This window comes from Pristiophorus japonicus, chromosome 13 (genome assembly GCF_044704955.1).
Source record: "Pristiophorus japonicus isolate sPriJap1 chromosome 13, sPriJap1.hap1, whole genome shotgun sequence".
In the NCBI taxonomy this organism is placed as follows: domain Eukaryota; kingdom Metazoa; phylum Chordata; class Chondrichthyes; family Pristiophoridae; genus Pristiophorus; species Pristiophorus japonicus.
The window spans coordinates 191,957,513-191,975,696 of NC_091989.1; the positions used below are offsets into that span (position 1 = coordinate 191,957,513).

The following is an 18,184-nucleotide window of genomic DNA, read 5'->3' on the forward strand; positions in this document are numbered from 1 at the left end:
ATAATTAGGAGCAGGAGTTGGCCATTCGGCCCCTCGAGCCTGCTCCGCCATTCAATAAGACCACGGCTGATCATCGACCTCAACTCCACTTTCCCGCCCGATCCCCATATCCCTCGATTCCCTTAATATCCAAGTGTCTTTATTTGTGCTCATGGTTCCCATTTGCTGGTTTCACCTGATCAAATATCGTGCTTGCGGAGAATTTGGAAGCGACGGTTCTTTGTGCTGTTGCCTCGGGCAGATGGGACAGCATTGAAAGTATGCGTCACATACTCAAAGTGTCCAATTGTGAGCACAGCTTCTCCAGTGCAAACCCCCACAATACTCGTCCATCATTACACAAAGCGACGCTTGCCAGACTGAATGGACTCTCTTCACTCAGATACTGCCTGGTGTGTGAAAGGACAGATACGAAGACTTGGAAATTGGGGCTGCTTTTGTGTGAACGGAAGAGATTGAAGGGTGATTGGATAGAGATTCTCAAAATTATGAATGAACAGGACAGAGTAGACAGAAACAGATCGTTTCCAGTGGATAAGGAACAATGCCAGAGATTTAGGAGAGTGAACAGATTTTATTTTTTATAAACAGAGGGTTGAGAGACTGTGGAACGCACTAGTGAGATGATCAATTCAAGCAGGGACCATGTCAATATTTAAAGCCAGGTTAGGTAGGTTGAAAGGGGATATGGGAACAGGACAGATACATGGGATTAGATGACTGCTCACGGGATAAACACCAACATGGACTGGCTGGGCTAGCAGCCTGCTGCTCCCATGTTGGAATTTCTGTACAATTCTTCCCGCTTACTGTTAAACAGCGTTCCGTCGCAGTACCTGATCTTTGCCACAAGATGTCACTTTGAGACTGAATGACAGCCCTCGGGCAGCACTGTGTGCACTGGGCTGTGTCTGCACCTACGCCCATTGACTATAATCACACTGTTCTCACAGGCCTCCCCCCCTCCACGAGTGCTGATTAATAGGTCCCAGGTTCATTTCGTAATCGGATCTCGGCTGCGGCAGTACTTGGGGCACGACAGAATGGTCGCTGCGTCCCCCCAGGGTTGAAGTGGGAAGCAGGAAATCAGGCAGCGTTCCGGCTCCTGATCACTACTTCAGGAGCTCCTGCTGGAAATGCTGTCGTCAGTTAAAGGGGAACGCGATGCCCCCCCCCACTCGAAGAACGGTTATTTGGGGCGCATATCCTTGGGATTGCACCCCAAGAGTCAACGCTTTCAGGAGAGGAGGGGAGAAAATAAACCACACAGGCACCATGACGTTTTTAAAGAGTCTCTAAAATATTGTTCACAAGCCAAAGGGACACTGCAAAGGACTGACATGAAGAATACTGTCGCCGGGCTTAACTACTATTCTGAGTGCCGGTGGGGGCGATGGTGGCTCTGGGGAGTGCAGCCAGAGCCAAGTCCACGGCACCACGGGTGGTTCAGCTGCACGGCGGGGGGAGGAAGAAGAATGGAAGAGCTATAGTGGTAGGAGATTCGATAGTCAGGGGAGCAGACAGGTGTTCCTGCGGCCACAGACATGACTCCAGGATGGTATGTTGCCTCCCTGGTGTCAGGGTCATGGATGTCACTGAGCGGCTGCAGGGCATTCTGGGGGGAGAGGGTGAACAGCCAGAGGTCGTGGCCCATATCAGGACCAATGTATTGAGTAGGAAGTGGGGGAGGAACTTAACACAATCATAATCACTGAGGAGGTGATACTCAATAAGATAATGGGACTAAAGGCGGAAAAATTCCCTGGACCTGATGGCTTGCATCCTAGGGTCTTAAGAGAAGTAGCGGCAGGGATTGTGGATGCATTGGTTGTAATTTACCAAAATTCCCTGGATTCTGGGGCGTTCCCAGCAGATTGGAAAACTGCAAATGTAACGCCTCTATTTAAAAAAGGAGGCAGACAAAAAGCAGGAAACTATAGACCAGTTAGCCCAACATCTGTGGTTGGGAAAATGTTGGGAGTCCATTATTAAAGAAGCAGTCGTAGGACATTTGGAAAAGCAAAATTCGGTCAGGCAGAGTCAGCATGGATTTATGAAGGGGAAGTCATGTTTGACAAATTTGCTGGAGTTCTTTGAGGATGTAACGAACAGGGTGGATAAAGGGGAACCAGTGGATGTGGTGTATTTGGACTTCCAGAAGGCATTTGACAAGGTGCCATATAAAAGGTTACTGCACAAGATAAAAATCCATGGGGTTGGGGGTAATATATTAGCATGGATAGAGGATTGGTTAACTAACAGAGAACAGAGAGTCGGGATAAATGGTTCATTCTCTGATTGGCAAACAGTAACTAGTGGGGTGCCGCAGGGATCAGTGCTGGGACCCCAGCTATTTACAATATATATTAACGACTTGGAAGAAGGGACTGAGTGTAACGTAGCCAAGTTTGCTGATGATACAAAGATGGGAGGAAAAGCAATGTGTGAGGAGGACACAAAAAATCTGCAAAAGGACAGACAGGCTAAGTGAGTGGGCAAAAATTTAGCAGATGGAGTATAATGTCGGAAAGTGTGAGGTCATGCACTTTGGCAGAAAAAAAACCAAAGAGCAGGTTATTATTTAAATGGAGAAAGATTGTAAAGTGCCACAGTACAGCAGGACCTGGGGGTACTTGTGCCTGAAACACAAAAGGATAGTATGCTGGTACAGCAAGTGATCAGGAAGGCCAATGTTATCTTGGCCTTTATTGCAAAGGGGATGGAGTATAAAAGTAGGGAAGTCTTGCTACAGCTATAGAAGGTATTGATGAGGCCACACCCGGAATACTGCGTACAGTTTTGGTTTCCATATTAAGAAAGGATATACTTGCTTTGGAGGCAGTTCAGAGAAGGTTCACTAGGTTGATTCCAGGGATGAGGGGGTTGACTTATGAGGAAAGGTTGAGTAGGTTGGGTCTCTACTCATTGGAATTCAGAAGAATGAGAGGTGATCTTATCGAAACGTATAAGATTATGAGGGGGCTTGACAAGGTGGATGCAGAGAGATGTTTCCACTGATAGGGGAGACTGGAACTAGAGGGCATGATCTTAGAATAAGGGGCCGCCCATTTAAAACTGAGGTGAGGAGAAATTTCTTCTGAGGGTTGTAAATCTGTGGAATTCGCTGCCTCAGAGAGCTGTAGAAGCTGGGTCATTGATTATATTTAAGACAGAAATAGGCAGTTTCTTAAACGATAAGGGAATAAGGAGTTATGGGGAGCGGGCGTGGAAGTGGACCCGAGTCCATGATCGGATCAGCCATGATCTTATTGAATGGCGGAACAGGCTTGAGGGGCCGTATGGCCTAACCCTGCTCCTATTTCTTATGTTCTTATGTTACTAATCCCTAGAATTGAAGACCGAAGAAGTTGCCTCAGCCTCAGTTGTCACAGTGCATTCACAGTCAGGCCAAGAAACCTGGATCGGTCAATCAGTGCATTCCTCCCCAAGCACTGTGCACTGCAGCTTCTAACACACTTTTGCGTATAGTAATGGAGTTGTAATGTTACAGGACGAGTAATCCAGAGGCCTGAATCCACAGAATGTGAAGTCAAATCCTACCATGGCACTCGACACTTGATTTCAGGTTTTTTTTAAAAAAAAGAATATAAACTGGAAATAAAAAAAACTGGCATTAGTAAAAGGGACCAAAGTTGTTAGAATGGGGATAGGGCAGGAAAGTTGAGTTGATGTAGAACTTCATTTAATGACGGAGCAGGCCCGAGGGGTCATATGTTCTTGTGTGTGACTGTACACTGGCGTCAAAATCTGCATATTCACCGTAACATACAAACAATGACAGACAGGGAAAGACCCTCAAATCCATCTTGCCTGTCCCACACAACTGTGGTACAATGGATTTAAAGTAATTGGGGAGAGGTTTAGAGGGTATTTGAAGGGAAATGTTCCCGCCCAGAGGGTGGAGAGTCTGGAACTCACTGCCTGAAAGGGTGGGAGAGGCAGAAACCCTCACCACATTTAAAAAGTACCTGGATATGCGCTTGGAGTGCTGTAACCTACAGGGCTATGGACCCAGAGCTGGAAAGTGGGATTCGGCTGGGTAGCTCTTGGTCAGCCAGCACGGACACAATGGGCCGAAATGGCCTCCTTCCGTGCTGTAAACCTCTATGATTTCATGAATGGCTTCAGAAAGCGAATGTGCACCTATGTGTGGAATACCTTCATGAAATATACCTGAATTTAATTATTTTTGTTGGCTTCTCAAAGTACAAAGTGGAGATGGAAATCACTCGCCCTCTTCAATGGCACTTTAAAAATAGATTGTCAAATGTATGACAAAGGCCTATTTGGGTGAATAAAACATTCAGTTTTAAAACCACTCCAGCAGTATATATATGTATAGGCAGAGATTTATCGACAGCCCGCAGTGAGCTACTTGCTAGTAATTCAATCAAGCTGCTCTGATGACATAGCGAGTGACAGCAACACTGGTGCACCTTCAAAGATCACCAGGCTCGGACCGAATTACTAGCTCAAACTCGTCGCGAGTTACTTGTTCCTCTCACCCTCATCGCGGTTTAGTGAACAGATGAAATGTATCAGCAGGGTGATGCTGAGCCGCAGACCAGGAACATCTCGGGATCGGACCTCAGACAGGGGCAGCAGAGAGACAATTACTGTGTGTCCCAGAGGAGGAACAAGCCAGGGTTTTCTCTCACGATTAGTATCCTGCAATACCCCTTCGCCCTTGGGTGGCATCTGGTAACAAATTCTTGGATTTTGACACAGCAAAGATGAACGTCAAAATACATCAGAGTTGGGATAATACATAACTTGAGAGATGATAGCGGTCAAAAACTTGCTGCTCATGATATTGTTCAATAATCAGACACGCAGGCACACACACGCGTGCACACAGGCACACACACACAGGCCGAGGCTCATGAGAATACAAACCTACCTTTGTGCAGACGACCAGGACTGGAATGCCCAGATTGTGCGTTAGTACATTCTCACCCAACGGCAGAACCACCTCCTCGTCCTCCTGACCAGACACGGGCACCCTCCTCTGCGGTGAGCCCGGCGACCCTTCCTCAGGCTCCACATACTCCTGGAACTCCTTCACCACTGGGGACAGAACACACACAGGGCATGAAACAACACGGAGCAGGGAAAGGCATCTGGATCCACTCTGCCCACAGGCAGCTCATGCTCTCCTTCCCTCCCAGTCCAAGATTTATCTCTCTCTCTCTCTCTCTCTCTCTCTTTCTCTTTCCCAACCCCAATGTCAATCGAAACAACCTCAACCCTTATAATCCTCAATTATCAATCTGGTTCCTTTGCAAAAAGACATCAACTAAATTACAACTAACTCACATTTTTACGGTCGTGTGGGGAGAGACCGTTCCTTCAGTCAACTTGCTGGAGGCTGTGAATTTTGTATTCTCCCCTCAGGCTGTGCGCTCGCTATCCGAGCCAGTTACAACATTCACAGCCTCCAGCATGTTTAGTGATTAAAATATGAAAATCACAAACATAGGGAAAAGCGAGTCACAGTATTTATAACTAAAATTAGTTGGTGATTCACACACGGCAGGTGGGCAGCAATGTTCCCGTTAATGTTTTGGGGGTGTGCAGGCCCATTCAAGTTCTGGTGTGCGCGCGCGATTCCTGCATTTAGAAGCCAGTGAGTGGCCTGCGCAGGACCTCCAGACCGCCGAGTTGACATACACCTCAACGGGAGCGCTGGTGGGCATTGTAACTTGTGGTTAGCAATCCTACTCCATATTAGAGCCGTTTCCTGAACGATAATATGGATTTATTTCCGTGGGTAAAGAAGTTTCTCCTGAATTTACTGCTGGATTTATTAGTGATGAGCTTATATTTATGGCCCCCTAGTTTTGGTCTCACCAACAAGTGGAAACACTTTCACCGGGTCTACCGTCATCATTTTAAGGACCTCGATCAGGACCTCAGCCATCTCTTTTGTAGAGTAAAGAGCCCCAGCCGGTTCAGTCTTTCCGGATACTAATGACCTTTCAGTTTCGGCGTCATCCTTGTAAATGAGATTAGCCAGCGACTCCGGACAAGAGGGTCTTGTGAGGCCGTGTAAATGGAGCAGCTGCTGGCAATCGATGACAGCGAGACACACCTTTAACCAGGTCTTGCTTTCACCGTCCAGGCTAGCGGGCTGATGCACAAGATCATCTCAATATCACATTGCCCACACAAGTACAGGGAATCAAGTGCCACGCGGTCAGCAAGTGAGAACTGGGCAAGCGTGGTACAGCGCGAGCGAGCCCCTGTCTCAGTACCACCCTGCTCACAGAGACCAGAACCAAGCAGCAGTACAGAGGCAGCACATCCGAGAGGTGATCTGATTGAAACGTATAAGATTCTGAGGGGGCTTGACAGGGTGGATGCAGAGAGGATGTTTCCCCTCGTGGGGAAAATCTAGAACTAGGGGGCATAGTTTCAGAATAAGGGGCCGCCCATTTAAAACTGAGATGGAGGAATTTCTTCTCTCAGAGGGTTGTAAATCTGTGGAATTCTCTGCCCCAGAGAGCTGTGGAGGCTGGGTCATTGAATATATTTAAGGCGGAGATAGACAGATTTTTGAACGCTAAGGGAGTGAAGGGTTATGGGGAGCGGACGGTGAAGTGGATCCGAGTCCATGATCAGATTAAATGGCGGAACAGGCTCAAGGGGCCAAATGGCCGACACCTGCTCCTATTTCTTTTGTTCTTATGTTCTAATCTAGTGAAACAGGGAGCCATGCAGAAAGGTAAAAGCACCGAAACTGAACAGCAAAGGCATTTTCAGACTGGAACCAGCTTGGCTTGGCGCACGAGATCAGCACCCACGTGCCCGTTGCTAATTTATATTACTGAAAGGGGTGTAGGGGCTGTAGACTAGAATTGCCCTCCCTCAATGTGAACTAAGAAACGCCGCTGCAGAAAAACACCTTGGAACTATCCCCACCGTTGAGTGCAGGCATGCAGACGGTTTTACAACACAACACAAACTCCTGAACAGCAATGGCTAAAAGCCACCTGAAAAACACACAGCGCAGTCCAACTACCAGCCAACACAGTAATGCCAGTGTCCTTCCTCGGGAGGTGTGCAGTAAGTGGTTTTGGAGGATGAAGAGAGTAGTGATCACACCCAATATTCCCTCTAATTTTTTTTCCACGCATTGACCCCTTTAAATTTGCTGCGCAGTAAATTCCAGCAGCAGCAGCTTGAGCGGCCCGAGCGGAACCTCGCGAGCGATGCATAACCGCATGCCCACGCACCTTAGCGGGAACACTGATCTCACCCTGCACTGGGAAAAAACTTCAGCCTCTAGTGGTTTTTATGCTGAGGCAGAAGACTCACTCCAGGGACTCGAGCTCCAGTGCAGTGCTGAGGGGGTGCTGCACTGTCGGAGGATGACACATTAAACTGAGGCCCCATCTGTTCTCTCAGGTGGACGTAAATGATCCCATGGCATTAGTTCAAAGAGCAAGGGAGTTATCCCCGGTGTCCTGGGGCCAATGACTATCCCTCAATCAACATAACAAAAACAGACTATCTGGTCATAGAAATATAGAAAATAGGTGCAGGAGTAGGCCATTCGGTCCTTCGAGCCTGCACCGCCATTCAATATGATCATGGCTGATCATTCACCTCAGTACCCCATTCCTGCTTTCTCTCCATACCCCTTGATCCCTTTAGCCGTAAGGGCCATATCTAACTCCCTCTTGAATATATCCAATGAACTGGCATCAACAACTCTCTGCAGTAGGGAATTCCACAGGTTAACAACTCTGAGTGAAGAAGTTTCTCCTCATCTCAGTCCTAAATGGCTTACCCCTGATCCTTAGACTGTGTCTCCTGGTTTTGGACTTCCCCAACATCGGGAACATTCTTCCTGCATCTAACCTGTCCAGTCCCGTCAGAATTGTATATGTTTCTATGAGATCCCATCTCATCCTTCTAAACTCCAGTGAATAAAGACCCAGTCGATCCAGTCTCTCCTCATATGTCAGACCAACCATCCCGGGAATCAGTCTGGTGAACCTTCGCTGCACTCCCTCAATAGCAAGAACGTCCTTTCTCAGATTAGGAGACCAAAACTGAACACAATATCCCAGGTGAGGCCTCACCAAGGCCCTGTACAACTGCAGTAAGACCTCCCTGCTCCTATACACAAAACCCCTAGCTATGAAGGCCAACATACCATTTGCCTTCTTCACCGCCTGCTGTACCTGAATGCCAACTTTCAATGACTGCTGTACCATGACACCCAGGTCTCGTTGCACCTCCCCTTTTCCTAATCTGCCGCCATTCAGATAATATTCTGCCTTCGTGTTTTTGCCACCAAAGTGGATAGTCTCACATTTATCCACATTATCTGAATGGCGGATATTCTGCATCTGCCATGCATTTGCCCACTCACCTAACCTGGTCATTATCACATTGGTGTTTGTGGGAGCTTGCTGTGCGCAAATTGATTGCTGTGTTTTCACAGTTAATACACTTCAAAATAGTACTTTATTGGCTGTAAAGCGATTTCCCAGAGACATCCAGTGGTCGTGAAAGGCAGTATATTTATATATAACTATTTCTCTGCCCCAGAGAGCTATGGAGGCTGGGTCATCGAATATATTTAAGGCGGAGATAGACAGATTTTTGAACGATAAGGGAGTCGAGGGTTATGGGGAATGTGGGGAAGTGGAGCTGAGTCCATGATCAGATCAACCATGATTTTATTGAATGGTGGAGAGCAGACATGAGGGTCCAAATGGCCGACTCCTGCTCCTATTTTTTAATGTCTTCCTTTTTTCTTTCTGTATGCTGTTCTTCGATGTTGCTGCTGGTCCTCCAATTCGGTACTACTGCGCCCAGCAGTCAAATAAAGGTGAAGGGCATTGTTTATTGCAGGCTGGATCCTGGGAGAGCCCCTCCTGCGCCTACCCCAAAGTGCCCCCTCTCCCATGTTTGCCCTCACCCTCCCTGTAAAGCAGTGACAATGGGGAAACACGTGCACAGAGTAGCCATAGCATTTTGGCTGGTGTATTTGGACCTCAAGACCTCAGCACTGAAGATTGGATAGGTTGGGGTTATTTTCTTTGGATCAGAGAAGGCGGAGGAGAGATTTAATTGTGGTGTATAAAATTGAGGGGCCTGGATAGAATGGAGATGAAGGACCTATTTCCCTTGGCAGAGAGGTCAACAACCAGGGGGCATAGATTTAAAGTAATTGGTAGAAAGATTAGAGGGAAATTGGTGGGGGTCTGGAACTCACTGCCTGAAAGGGTGGGAGGCGCAGAAACTCTCACCACATTTAATAAGTATTTGGTGAGCACCTGAAGTGCCGTAACCTACAGGGCTACAGACCAAGAACTGGAAAGTGGGATTAGGCTGGGTAGCTCTGTTGGCCGGCGCGGACACGATGGGCCGAATGGCCTCCTGCTGTGTTGTAAATTTCTATGATATGCTCTCCCTATTGACCAATAGAAATAAGATAAATACAGCCATTTGTACATTGCCTGTGAAATTTAATAAAGCATACAGATAAATGAATCAGAATATCTCATGCAGAAACCTTTCAGCATATGTGAAGTTCGAGAAATCCTTTCAGAAGTTTTACAATTTGTTTTTTTTTTTTAAAAACAGAAGTCTAAGCGACAAAGTCAGCAGTGAAAAGTCGCAACAGTGAGAAGTGTTTGAACTCTGCCGAGGGAGAGATCCTGGTCACAGTGCACACACCTCCCTCGCAAAGCAAATAATGCAGATAAAGCAATCCATGTTTAGATAAAGTGTCATTGGTCCAAGGTGCAGAGAAGTTAAGATCACTAACACTCTCTCTCTGCCCTCCCCACCCAAGGACTTTAACCATGCAACCAAATGAGAATACAAGTTCAACCTCCAAAATCCAGAGTTCCGGAATCCAGAATGTTCCGTGGCAGGGTCGTTCGGAAACCGGAAAATGTTCCGATATCCGGACTCCCCCGCCTCGGCAAACCGACTTCGCCCTGGCCCCCTCCCTCTCCTTTACCTCAGCTGCCTGACTCCACTTACCTTGGGCCAGACAAGGAACTCCTCCACGGCGACGGGTCCCACCTGATCAGGTCCTCTTCGGCGGGGCCTGCATGAACACTCGAACAACTCATCGACGAGCACCGTGCTCCCCTCCCCCTCCCCCTCCCCGTTTGACGTTCTGAAATCCGGAAATATCCGAACCTGGGCTCAGGTGTTTCCGGATTCGTGACGTCAGAAAGACGTTCCAAAATCCGGCAAAACGCAAAATCTGGAACGGCCTCTGTCCCGAGGGTTCCGGATTTGGGACGCTACACCTGTGCAATGCAGAACTGCTCTGCTGTATCCAGAATACAGCCTCTTTACAGAGGGACGCCTTCAGCTACACCAAAACACAATATAAACCCAATTTTAAGGCAACTCTGCAGCCGTAAGTCTTATACATGCACAGACCTAACAAACTCGTAACTAACTCCTTGCATTTATATATTACCTTGAACACTTTATAAAGACGTCACAAAGCAATTCAGGAAAATGGAATCAGGTTCTGGGGGGGGAGGGGGGTGCTTATGGAGGGAATCCCAGAGCGTGGGGTCTAAGTGACTGAAGACACAGCCACGCAGCAACAGAGGAGACAGTAATACGCGAGTCCAGAATCAGGAGCACAGCTGAAGGCGCTGCGACTTTTGGATATTCAAAGACAATACTCACCGTTGAAGACGACAAGAAAAGATAATTTGGTGCTTTCACTGCATCAAAGAGCAGAGAGGAAAAACTCACTTTTCATGGAATTGGCAGGCCCAAGTCCCGCCCGATGACACACAATGTGTCTTATGGCAGTCACAGAAAATAGAGATCAACTTACCCCTCATCAAAACCACCTCAACCCCGAGTGCAGTTTATACACCCATGCCAGCCTATGCTACTCTATAAATGGGCAGCACTTGGGACGTTCACTTTGTTCTGTTTTGGGATTCGGACCTGCCGACTATCTGCTTTCACAGCAGCCAACTGCGAGCAGTCATGTTCCCTTGACTTTGTTTGGGTGGCATGTGCGGTTTTCCCTATTTAAAAGCCAGCGAGGTGGCTGGGTGGGAGCTGCAGAGTGCTGGGCGACTGCGCAGCTTAAAGGGAACATTGGCGAGCAGGCCGTGTCATCAAATCGCGCGAGCTGAAATGAAAGGCCGTTAGATTTTATAAACTTCTGACAAAGAATCTACACCTAAAATCTTAAGTCTCCTGTTCTCTCTCCACCAATGGCGATTGACCTGCTGAGCGCTGCCACCATGTTCTGCTTTTGCGTTAGGTTTTATCTCATAGCAAGTTACAGGGAAATAGGGAAGCAGGCGCATAAAGACTTGCATTTTATATAGCGTCTTTCACGACTACCGAACGTCACAAAGCGCTTTGCAGCCAATGAAGTGCAGTTACTGTCGTAATGTGGGAAACATTCCGATTTGTGTTTGTTGTGTAATTTCTGGGCACATTCTGCAATATCATCCGAGCTAGTGTCGCCTTTACCTAATCGATGAAAAACGCAGCACACGATCCGTTCAGTCAAGATGTAACTCTAGCAGCCGGTTAACAATGGCTGAGAGAGAGAGAGAGAGAGAGAGAGAGAGAGAGAGAGAGAGAGAGAGAGAGAGAGAGAGGAAAATGCTGAGGTATTGTTGCACAAGTGCCTACCTTCTTCCTTGGCCAGTGTGTTTGGCCAAATGATGATGGTCAGCAGGCTATTTGATTGTGAGGAGCATCACAAGAGACCCTAAATTCCTGTCTTCACTCAAAAGGCACAGAGACAGGCAGAGAAACCAGGAGCAGGAGCCTTGGCAGAATTATGATGATTTTTTTTTTTAAAACTTGCTAATCTACAGCCACTGAAGCCAACGACAACTGCACCCAGTGCCCTGGCATAAATCACCGTCCCCGGCACAGATCGGCGATCAAAGATGGGGTCAGCAGCACACTGGCAGGGCTCTGATCTACGGGGACATCAAGGGGCCCAGGTTAAATACTTTCAGTTCTGATGACAGATCACTTAACTGAAATGTTTCTCTCCACAGACGCTGCCTAACCTGCTGAGTATTTCCAGCATTTTCTGTTCATATATTAAATATTTTTCATAGCAGTTTTTCCAAATATTCTTAGTTCCAACCGTTTATGTCCTCCACCAGGAGGTACATGGAAGTGGGATAGGCAGTGGGAGTTGCTCCTTCGGAGCTTGCCCGCTTGTTTCCCCACATTACAACACTGACTACATTCCAATCGTACTTTATTGGCTATAAAGCGCTTCGAGGCGTCAGGTGGTCGTGAAAGGCACTATATAAATCCAAGTCTTTCTTTCTTTGAGGCGATCAGGCAATCCCTTTTAAACCAAACAGCTGCTTTTCCTCCCCCGTTCCAAGGATCTTGTGTTACGTTTGGAATAACATTAAAGAAATAAAACAGTTCCCGGTCAGTAAAAAGCAGGTCATGTTGATTCAGAGGGGCCAGCTGTGGCTCAGTGGGTAGCACTCTCTCTCGCCTTCAATCATGGGTTCAAGTCTCACTCGAGACTGGAGCACAAAAATCTAGGCTGACACTCGCAGTTACACCGAGGGAGTTCGAGGTGCCGCCTTTTGGATAAGACATTAAACCGAGGGCCCATCTGCTCTCAAGTGCACATAAAAAGATCACATGTCGAAGAAGAGCAGGGGAGTTCTCCCCGGAGTCCTAGGGCCATTATTTATCCCTCATCACTAAAACAGAGTATCAGGACATTATCATATTGCTGTTTGTGGGTGCATGCTGTGCACAAATAGGCTGCCGCGTTTCCTAATTACAACAGTGACTACACTTCAAAATTAATTCATTGGCTGTAAAGCGCTTTGGGACATCCGGAGGTTCTGAAAGGCGCTACAGAAATGCAAGTCTTTTCTTTTGAAGGGTAGAGATTACAATCTCAAATAAGAGAGTGAAAATCCCCTCATGACAAGTTTGTTTCTTTAAGGTGTTTCCTTAAGGTGTTTCCTTATCTGTGTGCTCAGGAGGTTCCAGCAACTCTTACAATCATAAAGACATTGCAGTCTGTAATATATGTAATAATTGTTTATTTGGAGACACAGCCATAGGTTCTAAATTTAACTAGTGCAGCTTGGCTCAGTGATAGAATATGCATCTGAATCAGAATCAGAAGGCTGTCGGCTCAAGCCACACACCAAGAACTGGACACTTATTTCCGTCGTTAGGGCAATACTGAGGGAGTATTGTTAGAGGTGCCGTCTTTCGGATGAAATGTTAAACTGAGTAGCGGTAAAAGATCCCACAGCACTACTGGAAGAGCAGCGAGGAGCAGTTCCAGTTTGCAGGCCAACTTCCTTCCCTGAACTGATTACCTCTCATTTTTGTTCGTGGGATCTTGCTGTTCACAACTTAGCTTCCATGTTTGCCTACACGACAGTGACTGCACTTAAAAAGTAATTCGTCTGTGTGAAGCACGGAGTTATGCCAAACCTTTAGAAATCACTGGTTAGGCCTCAGCAGGATTCTGGTGTCCAATTGCAGTCACTGCATTTTAGGAAGGATGTCCAAGCCTTGGCAGATGTAGAGGTTTACCAGAATGGTACCAGGGATGAGGGACTTCAGTTATGTGGAGAGACTGGTTCCACTGGCAGGAGGGTGGGTAACCAGAGGACACTGATTTAAGACAAATTAGCTGAAGAACCAGAGTGAAGAGGAAGAAAAATTATTTTACACAGCGAGTTGTGGTCGGGAACGCACTGCCTGAAAATAGTGGGAGCAGATTCAATAGTAACTTTCAAACGGGGAAATTGGATAAATTCCTGAAGGGGAAAAGATTTTCGGGGCTGTGGGGAGTGCGCCTGGGGGGGGGGGAAACTGATTGGAGCGCTCTTTCACCGAGGCGACACAGACATGATGGGCCGAATGGCCTCCTTCTGTGCTGTATCATTCTGCGAGACAAATTCACGTTCGTTATTACAAAATATAAGGAAGAATGTGCAATGTCAGTACCATCCATATTCAAACAATATGCAACATCATATATTGCTGAACACAGGAAGATCAGGTTTTTTGTTTAAATATATTGTGGGAGGGGCATGAATGCTCATAGCGCAGGACAGCAAAGAATTGCGTTTCTATAGCACCTATCACAACCTCAGAACATCCCAAAGTGCTTTAAAGACCATGAAGTACTTTCTGAAATGCAGTAGCAGACGGAGCCTCGGTTTAACGGCTCATCCGAAAGATGGCACCTCCGACAGTGCGGCACTCCCTCAGCACTGCACTGGGAGCATCAGACCAGATTTGTGTGCTCAAGCCTCTGGAGTGGGACTTGAACCCGCAACCTTTTGACCCAGAGGCGAGGCTGCTACCCACTTAGCCACGGCTGACACAAAAAAGAGATGATGAGATTAAGCGAGTAGTCGCGATGTCAAGCTTTGGTTCTTATTGTAGGATGGTGGGCTAAGTGAAGGGGAGAAGAAGTTTTGAGGTGTCAGAAGGGGGAACGTGATTAAGAGACGGTGCAGCGAGTCTCTGTCAGCACAGTGAGGATGGAGGGAAGGAAGAACAAAATTACAAAACTGGTCACCAACTTGGGCATATCTGCCCCCCGCCCACGCCACAACCCACGCCCACATTTACCGCATCGCTAGCAGGTTTGTCATCCAGACAGTCTGATCACTTATTACAATTACTTCGAGAATTGTGAACCTGTGGTAGTCTCTGCCGCAGAAAGTTGTTGAGGCCAGTTCGTTAGATATATTCAAAAGGGAGTTAGATGTGGCCCTTACGGCTAAAGGGATCAAGGGGTATGGAGAGAAAGCAGGAATGGGGTACTGAAGTTGCATGACCAGCCATGATCATATATTGAATGGTGGTGCAGGCTATTTTCTATGTTTCTATAAAACGTTCTGATCTATAAAATCATTGAAAAGGCACCACCTCAGTGTGAAGAGGAGGAATCTGCTGGAGTCAGAAGAATAGATCCGGGGAGGAGAGAAGAGGAGGGGGAGGGGGATAACAGAGGGAGATACGAGATGTGCTGACCTATATTTTATTTGATCAAGAAGCCTAGGTGGGAAATAAGCAAAACCGAAAATTGCTTGGGTGATGAGCTCGGGGTCTAAAAGCTTGTAGACAGCGGTGTTTAAATCCGTTGGCAATAATGGAAAGTTAAAATTAAAATCACAAAGCCTGCACACATTCTGCGGAATAGAACTTGTAGCATGAGCGGAGGTTGCATTTCCCCCTCCCCTCGGGAGATGCACAGTCTCAGTTACCCACAGCATCCAGTCTTCAGAAAAAACACACACTACCCTAATGCTGCAAATTGAAGAAATACAGGAAATTGACTTACATTTCTATAGCGCCTTTCCCGACCTCAGGAAATCCCAAAGCACTTTACAGCCAATGAAGTACCTTTGGAGTGTAGTCATTGTTCTAGGGGGAGAAACTGGGCGCATTTGCGCCTCCCATTAGCATCCCTGGGGGCCTTTGCGACCGGGATGGCGGCAGTCTTATGGCATCGCACCCCGACCTCCTGCGCGCGGAGATAGTGACATCATTGCCCTGCGCATCACCCCGGACCCAGAAGTTCCCCTTTGCCCCCTGCAGCAACGCCGGGTGAAAACAGCGACAGTGGCAGGAGGCACGGCTCGGGGCGGCTATTAAAGGAGAGATCGCTGAGGCAAGACTTACCTTTGTTGTTGCTGGTTTTTTCCGGGAGTTCCGGCTGACGATCCTTCAGCCCGACACTCTGCTCGAGTGCCAGACTGATCCCGCAGGATCGTTGCTCCATTGGTGGTCCAGGTAGGTTCCTTTTATATTGCAGAGCCTGTGGCAATGAGCCTTCCCTTTACAGAAGAGAAGGGCCCTTTGAACACGGCAGCACCGAACAGCCCAGTGTGCAGCACTGCTGAGGTTTCTGCCCTGTCTGTATCCTTGAGCGCTCCCAGCGAGCGCTTCCTGGAAAGCTAAAACCAATTTTTTGAAACCTGGGAAACATTAGCACCTGCCGCTAAGTTTCCCTGCTTTCAAAAGTTACCATCCCCAAACGGGGCGATAATGAATTTCAACCCCCTAATGTAGGAAATTCACTAAAGTTTGGGATAACTTAAAAAAACAAAAGTTTTCTCCCTCCAACCTTTTCAACTGAATTTCTGCATCTGCTGTGGTATAATTCCACCAGCACCCCCTCCAGTGGCCATTGATAAACCGAGACAGCGAGTGTCAGAGTTATTTTGCAGGAGGGGGCGGTGGGAGGGAATAATCACGGCTGTGCCCGATCCCTGCTCCCACCTGCTGTCCTCACACGCTCACTTTCTATTTTAGACGATTTAAATTTTGCGGAATAGCGAGTGGCAGCAGGAACCAGTGTTCCCTGTGATTTTGTGGGGTATGTGACACCTTTAAGTGGCTGCACTGGCCGTTCAAATGTTTGCACATGGAAGGTTATTCCAATTAAAGAACCGGCGAGCGGCCTGCGTGGGAGTTCCAGACTGGTGCACAGCCACGCAGCTTAACGGGAACACTAACCGGGAATGGGACCAAGATCCTTCTGGTCTGTACGGGATCATGCTGCACAGTACTTCATTGATTGTAAAGCGCCTGGGGACATCCGGAGGTTGGAAAAGGCACTATAGAAATGCAAGTCTTTCTTGTTACTTGTTTGATGCGACAGAGGTTAGAATTAAATGACAGCTTGGCTCAGTACAGTGCACTCCTGCCTTAAGTCAGAAGCCCCTGGGATCAAGCTCTACTCTAAAATCTAGGGCAATGTTGCAGTGTCAGAGCACCGGTCTTTTGGGTGAGATGTTAAACCAATGTCCCGTCTGCCCATTCCAGTAACACAAAATATCCCATGGCACTATTCAAGGAGCATGGGGTATTCCTGGTCAACATTTTGCCCGCAACCATCGCCATAAAAACAATTTAACTGGTCATTGACCTCATTTGCTGTGTGTGGGATCTCATCATCATAGGCAGTCCCTCGAAGCGAGGGTGACTTGCTTCCACACCAAAAAAGGACAAGTTCACAGGTGTTTCAATGAAGGACCTAATATTCCGGATCCCTAACTACATCCTGAAGGGTGGAAGATGCCTGTGTGTGGATTTTTTTAACGTGGGGTGACCGTTGCACACCAGCCACCACACGGGCTTGACAGAGCGAGGTCTTGGTCCAGTGGCAAGGGTTAACCAGGACGACTGGAGACCTGCTCTGCTGCACGGACCTAGTGCGCGCACATATCGCAGTGTGGACTATTACAGATAGAAACAGAGAAAATAGGAGCTGTAGGCGGCCATTCGGCCCCTCGAGTCTGCACCGCCATAGGTGATTACACACTTCAAAAATCATTCATTGGTTGGGAAACACTTTGGGATGTCCCAAATCAATGATACGGTGCAATATAAAAACAAGTTCTTTCTCGTACATATCTGCATTGTTCCCTCAACTTCATGGTTTACACAGCGACAGCCCGAATCAGTGAGGTGTGTAACATTTCCACAACTCTCACTCCTCATTTGCTTCAATCCCCATTTTGTTTCATTTATTTTAACTTCATTCATCTCATTGTTCTTTATAAAGACTTGCATTTCTATAGCACCTTTCACAACCATCAACGTCCCAAAGCGCTTCACAGCCAATGATGTACTTTTTGAAGTGTAGTCACTGTTGTAATGCAGGAAATGAAGCAATTTGCACACAACAAGCTCCCACACACAGCAATGTGGTAATGACCAGATAATCTGTTTTAGTGATGTTGATTGAGGGATAAATATTGGCCCCAGGACACCGGGGAGAATGCCCCTGCTCTTCTTTGAAATATTGACCGTGGGATCTTTTACGTCCACCGAGAGAGAAGGCAGGATCTCGATTTAACGTCTCATTCGAAAGACGGCACCTCTGACAGTGCAGCACTCCTTAGCACTGCATTGGATTTTTGTGCTCAAGTCTCCGAGGGCGTTGCCCGAGGCTGTGTTTGCCTGGATGAGTCACTACATCCCAAAGTATTTCACTGCATGAAGTGCTGAGAGACAGAGGAATGATGCTCACCAGGTTTGCATCCACCAAACTACCGCCCCAGTACACCAAGTCACTTCCTCCTCACTCATCTGCCCTATAATTAGATCTGTTACTTCCCGTTTCACACACACTCAGTCTGGGGTGTTATTTTGGCTTCTGGCCAAGACTGCAGTA

The 18,184-nt window shown here is 47.4% G+C and overlaps 1 protein-coding gene across 1 annotated transcript in view; it reads right to left on the reverse strand.

Annotated features, from left to right (window-relative positions):
* dync1li2 (dynein, cytoplasmic 1, light intermediate chain 2) overlaps positions 1-18,184 on the reverse strand; it is a 111,430-nt gene that overhangs the window by 59,627 nt on the left and 33,619 nt on the right. Inside the window, exon 5 of the mRNA XM_070898298.1 lies at positions 4,922-5,088. Coding sequence (XP_070754399.1) covers positions 4,922-5,088 — 167 coding nt within the window. The remainder of the gene's footprint in view (positions 1-4,921; positions 5,089-18,184) is intronic.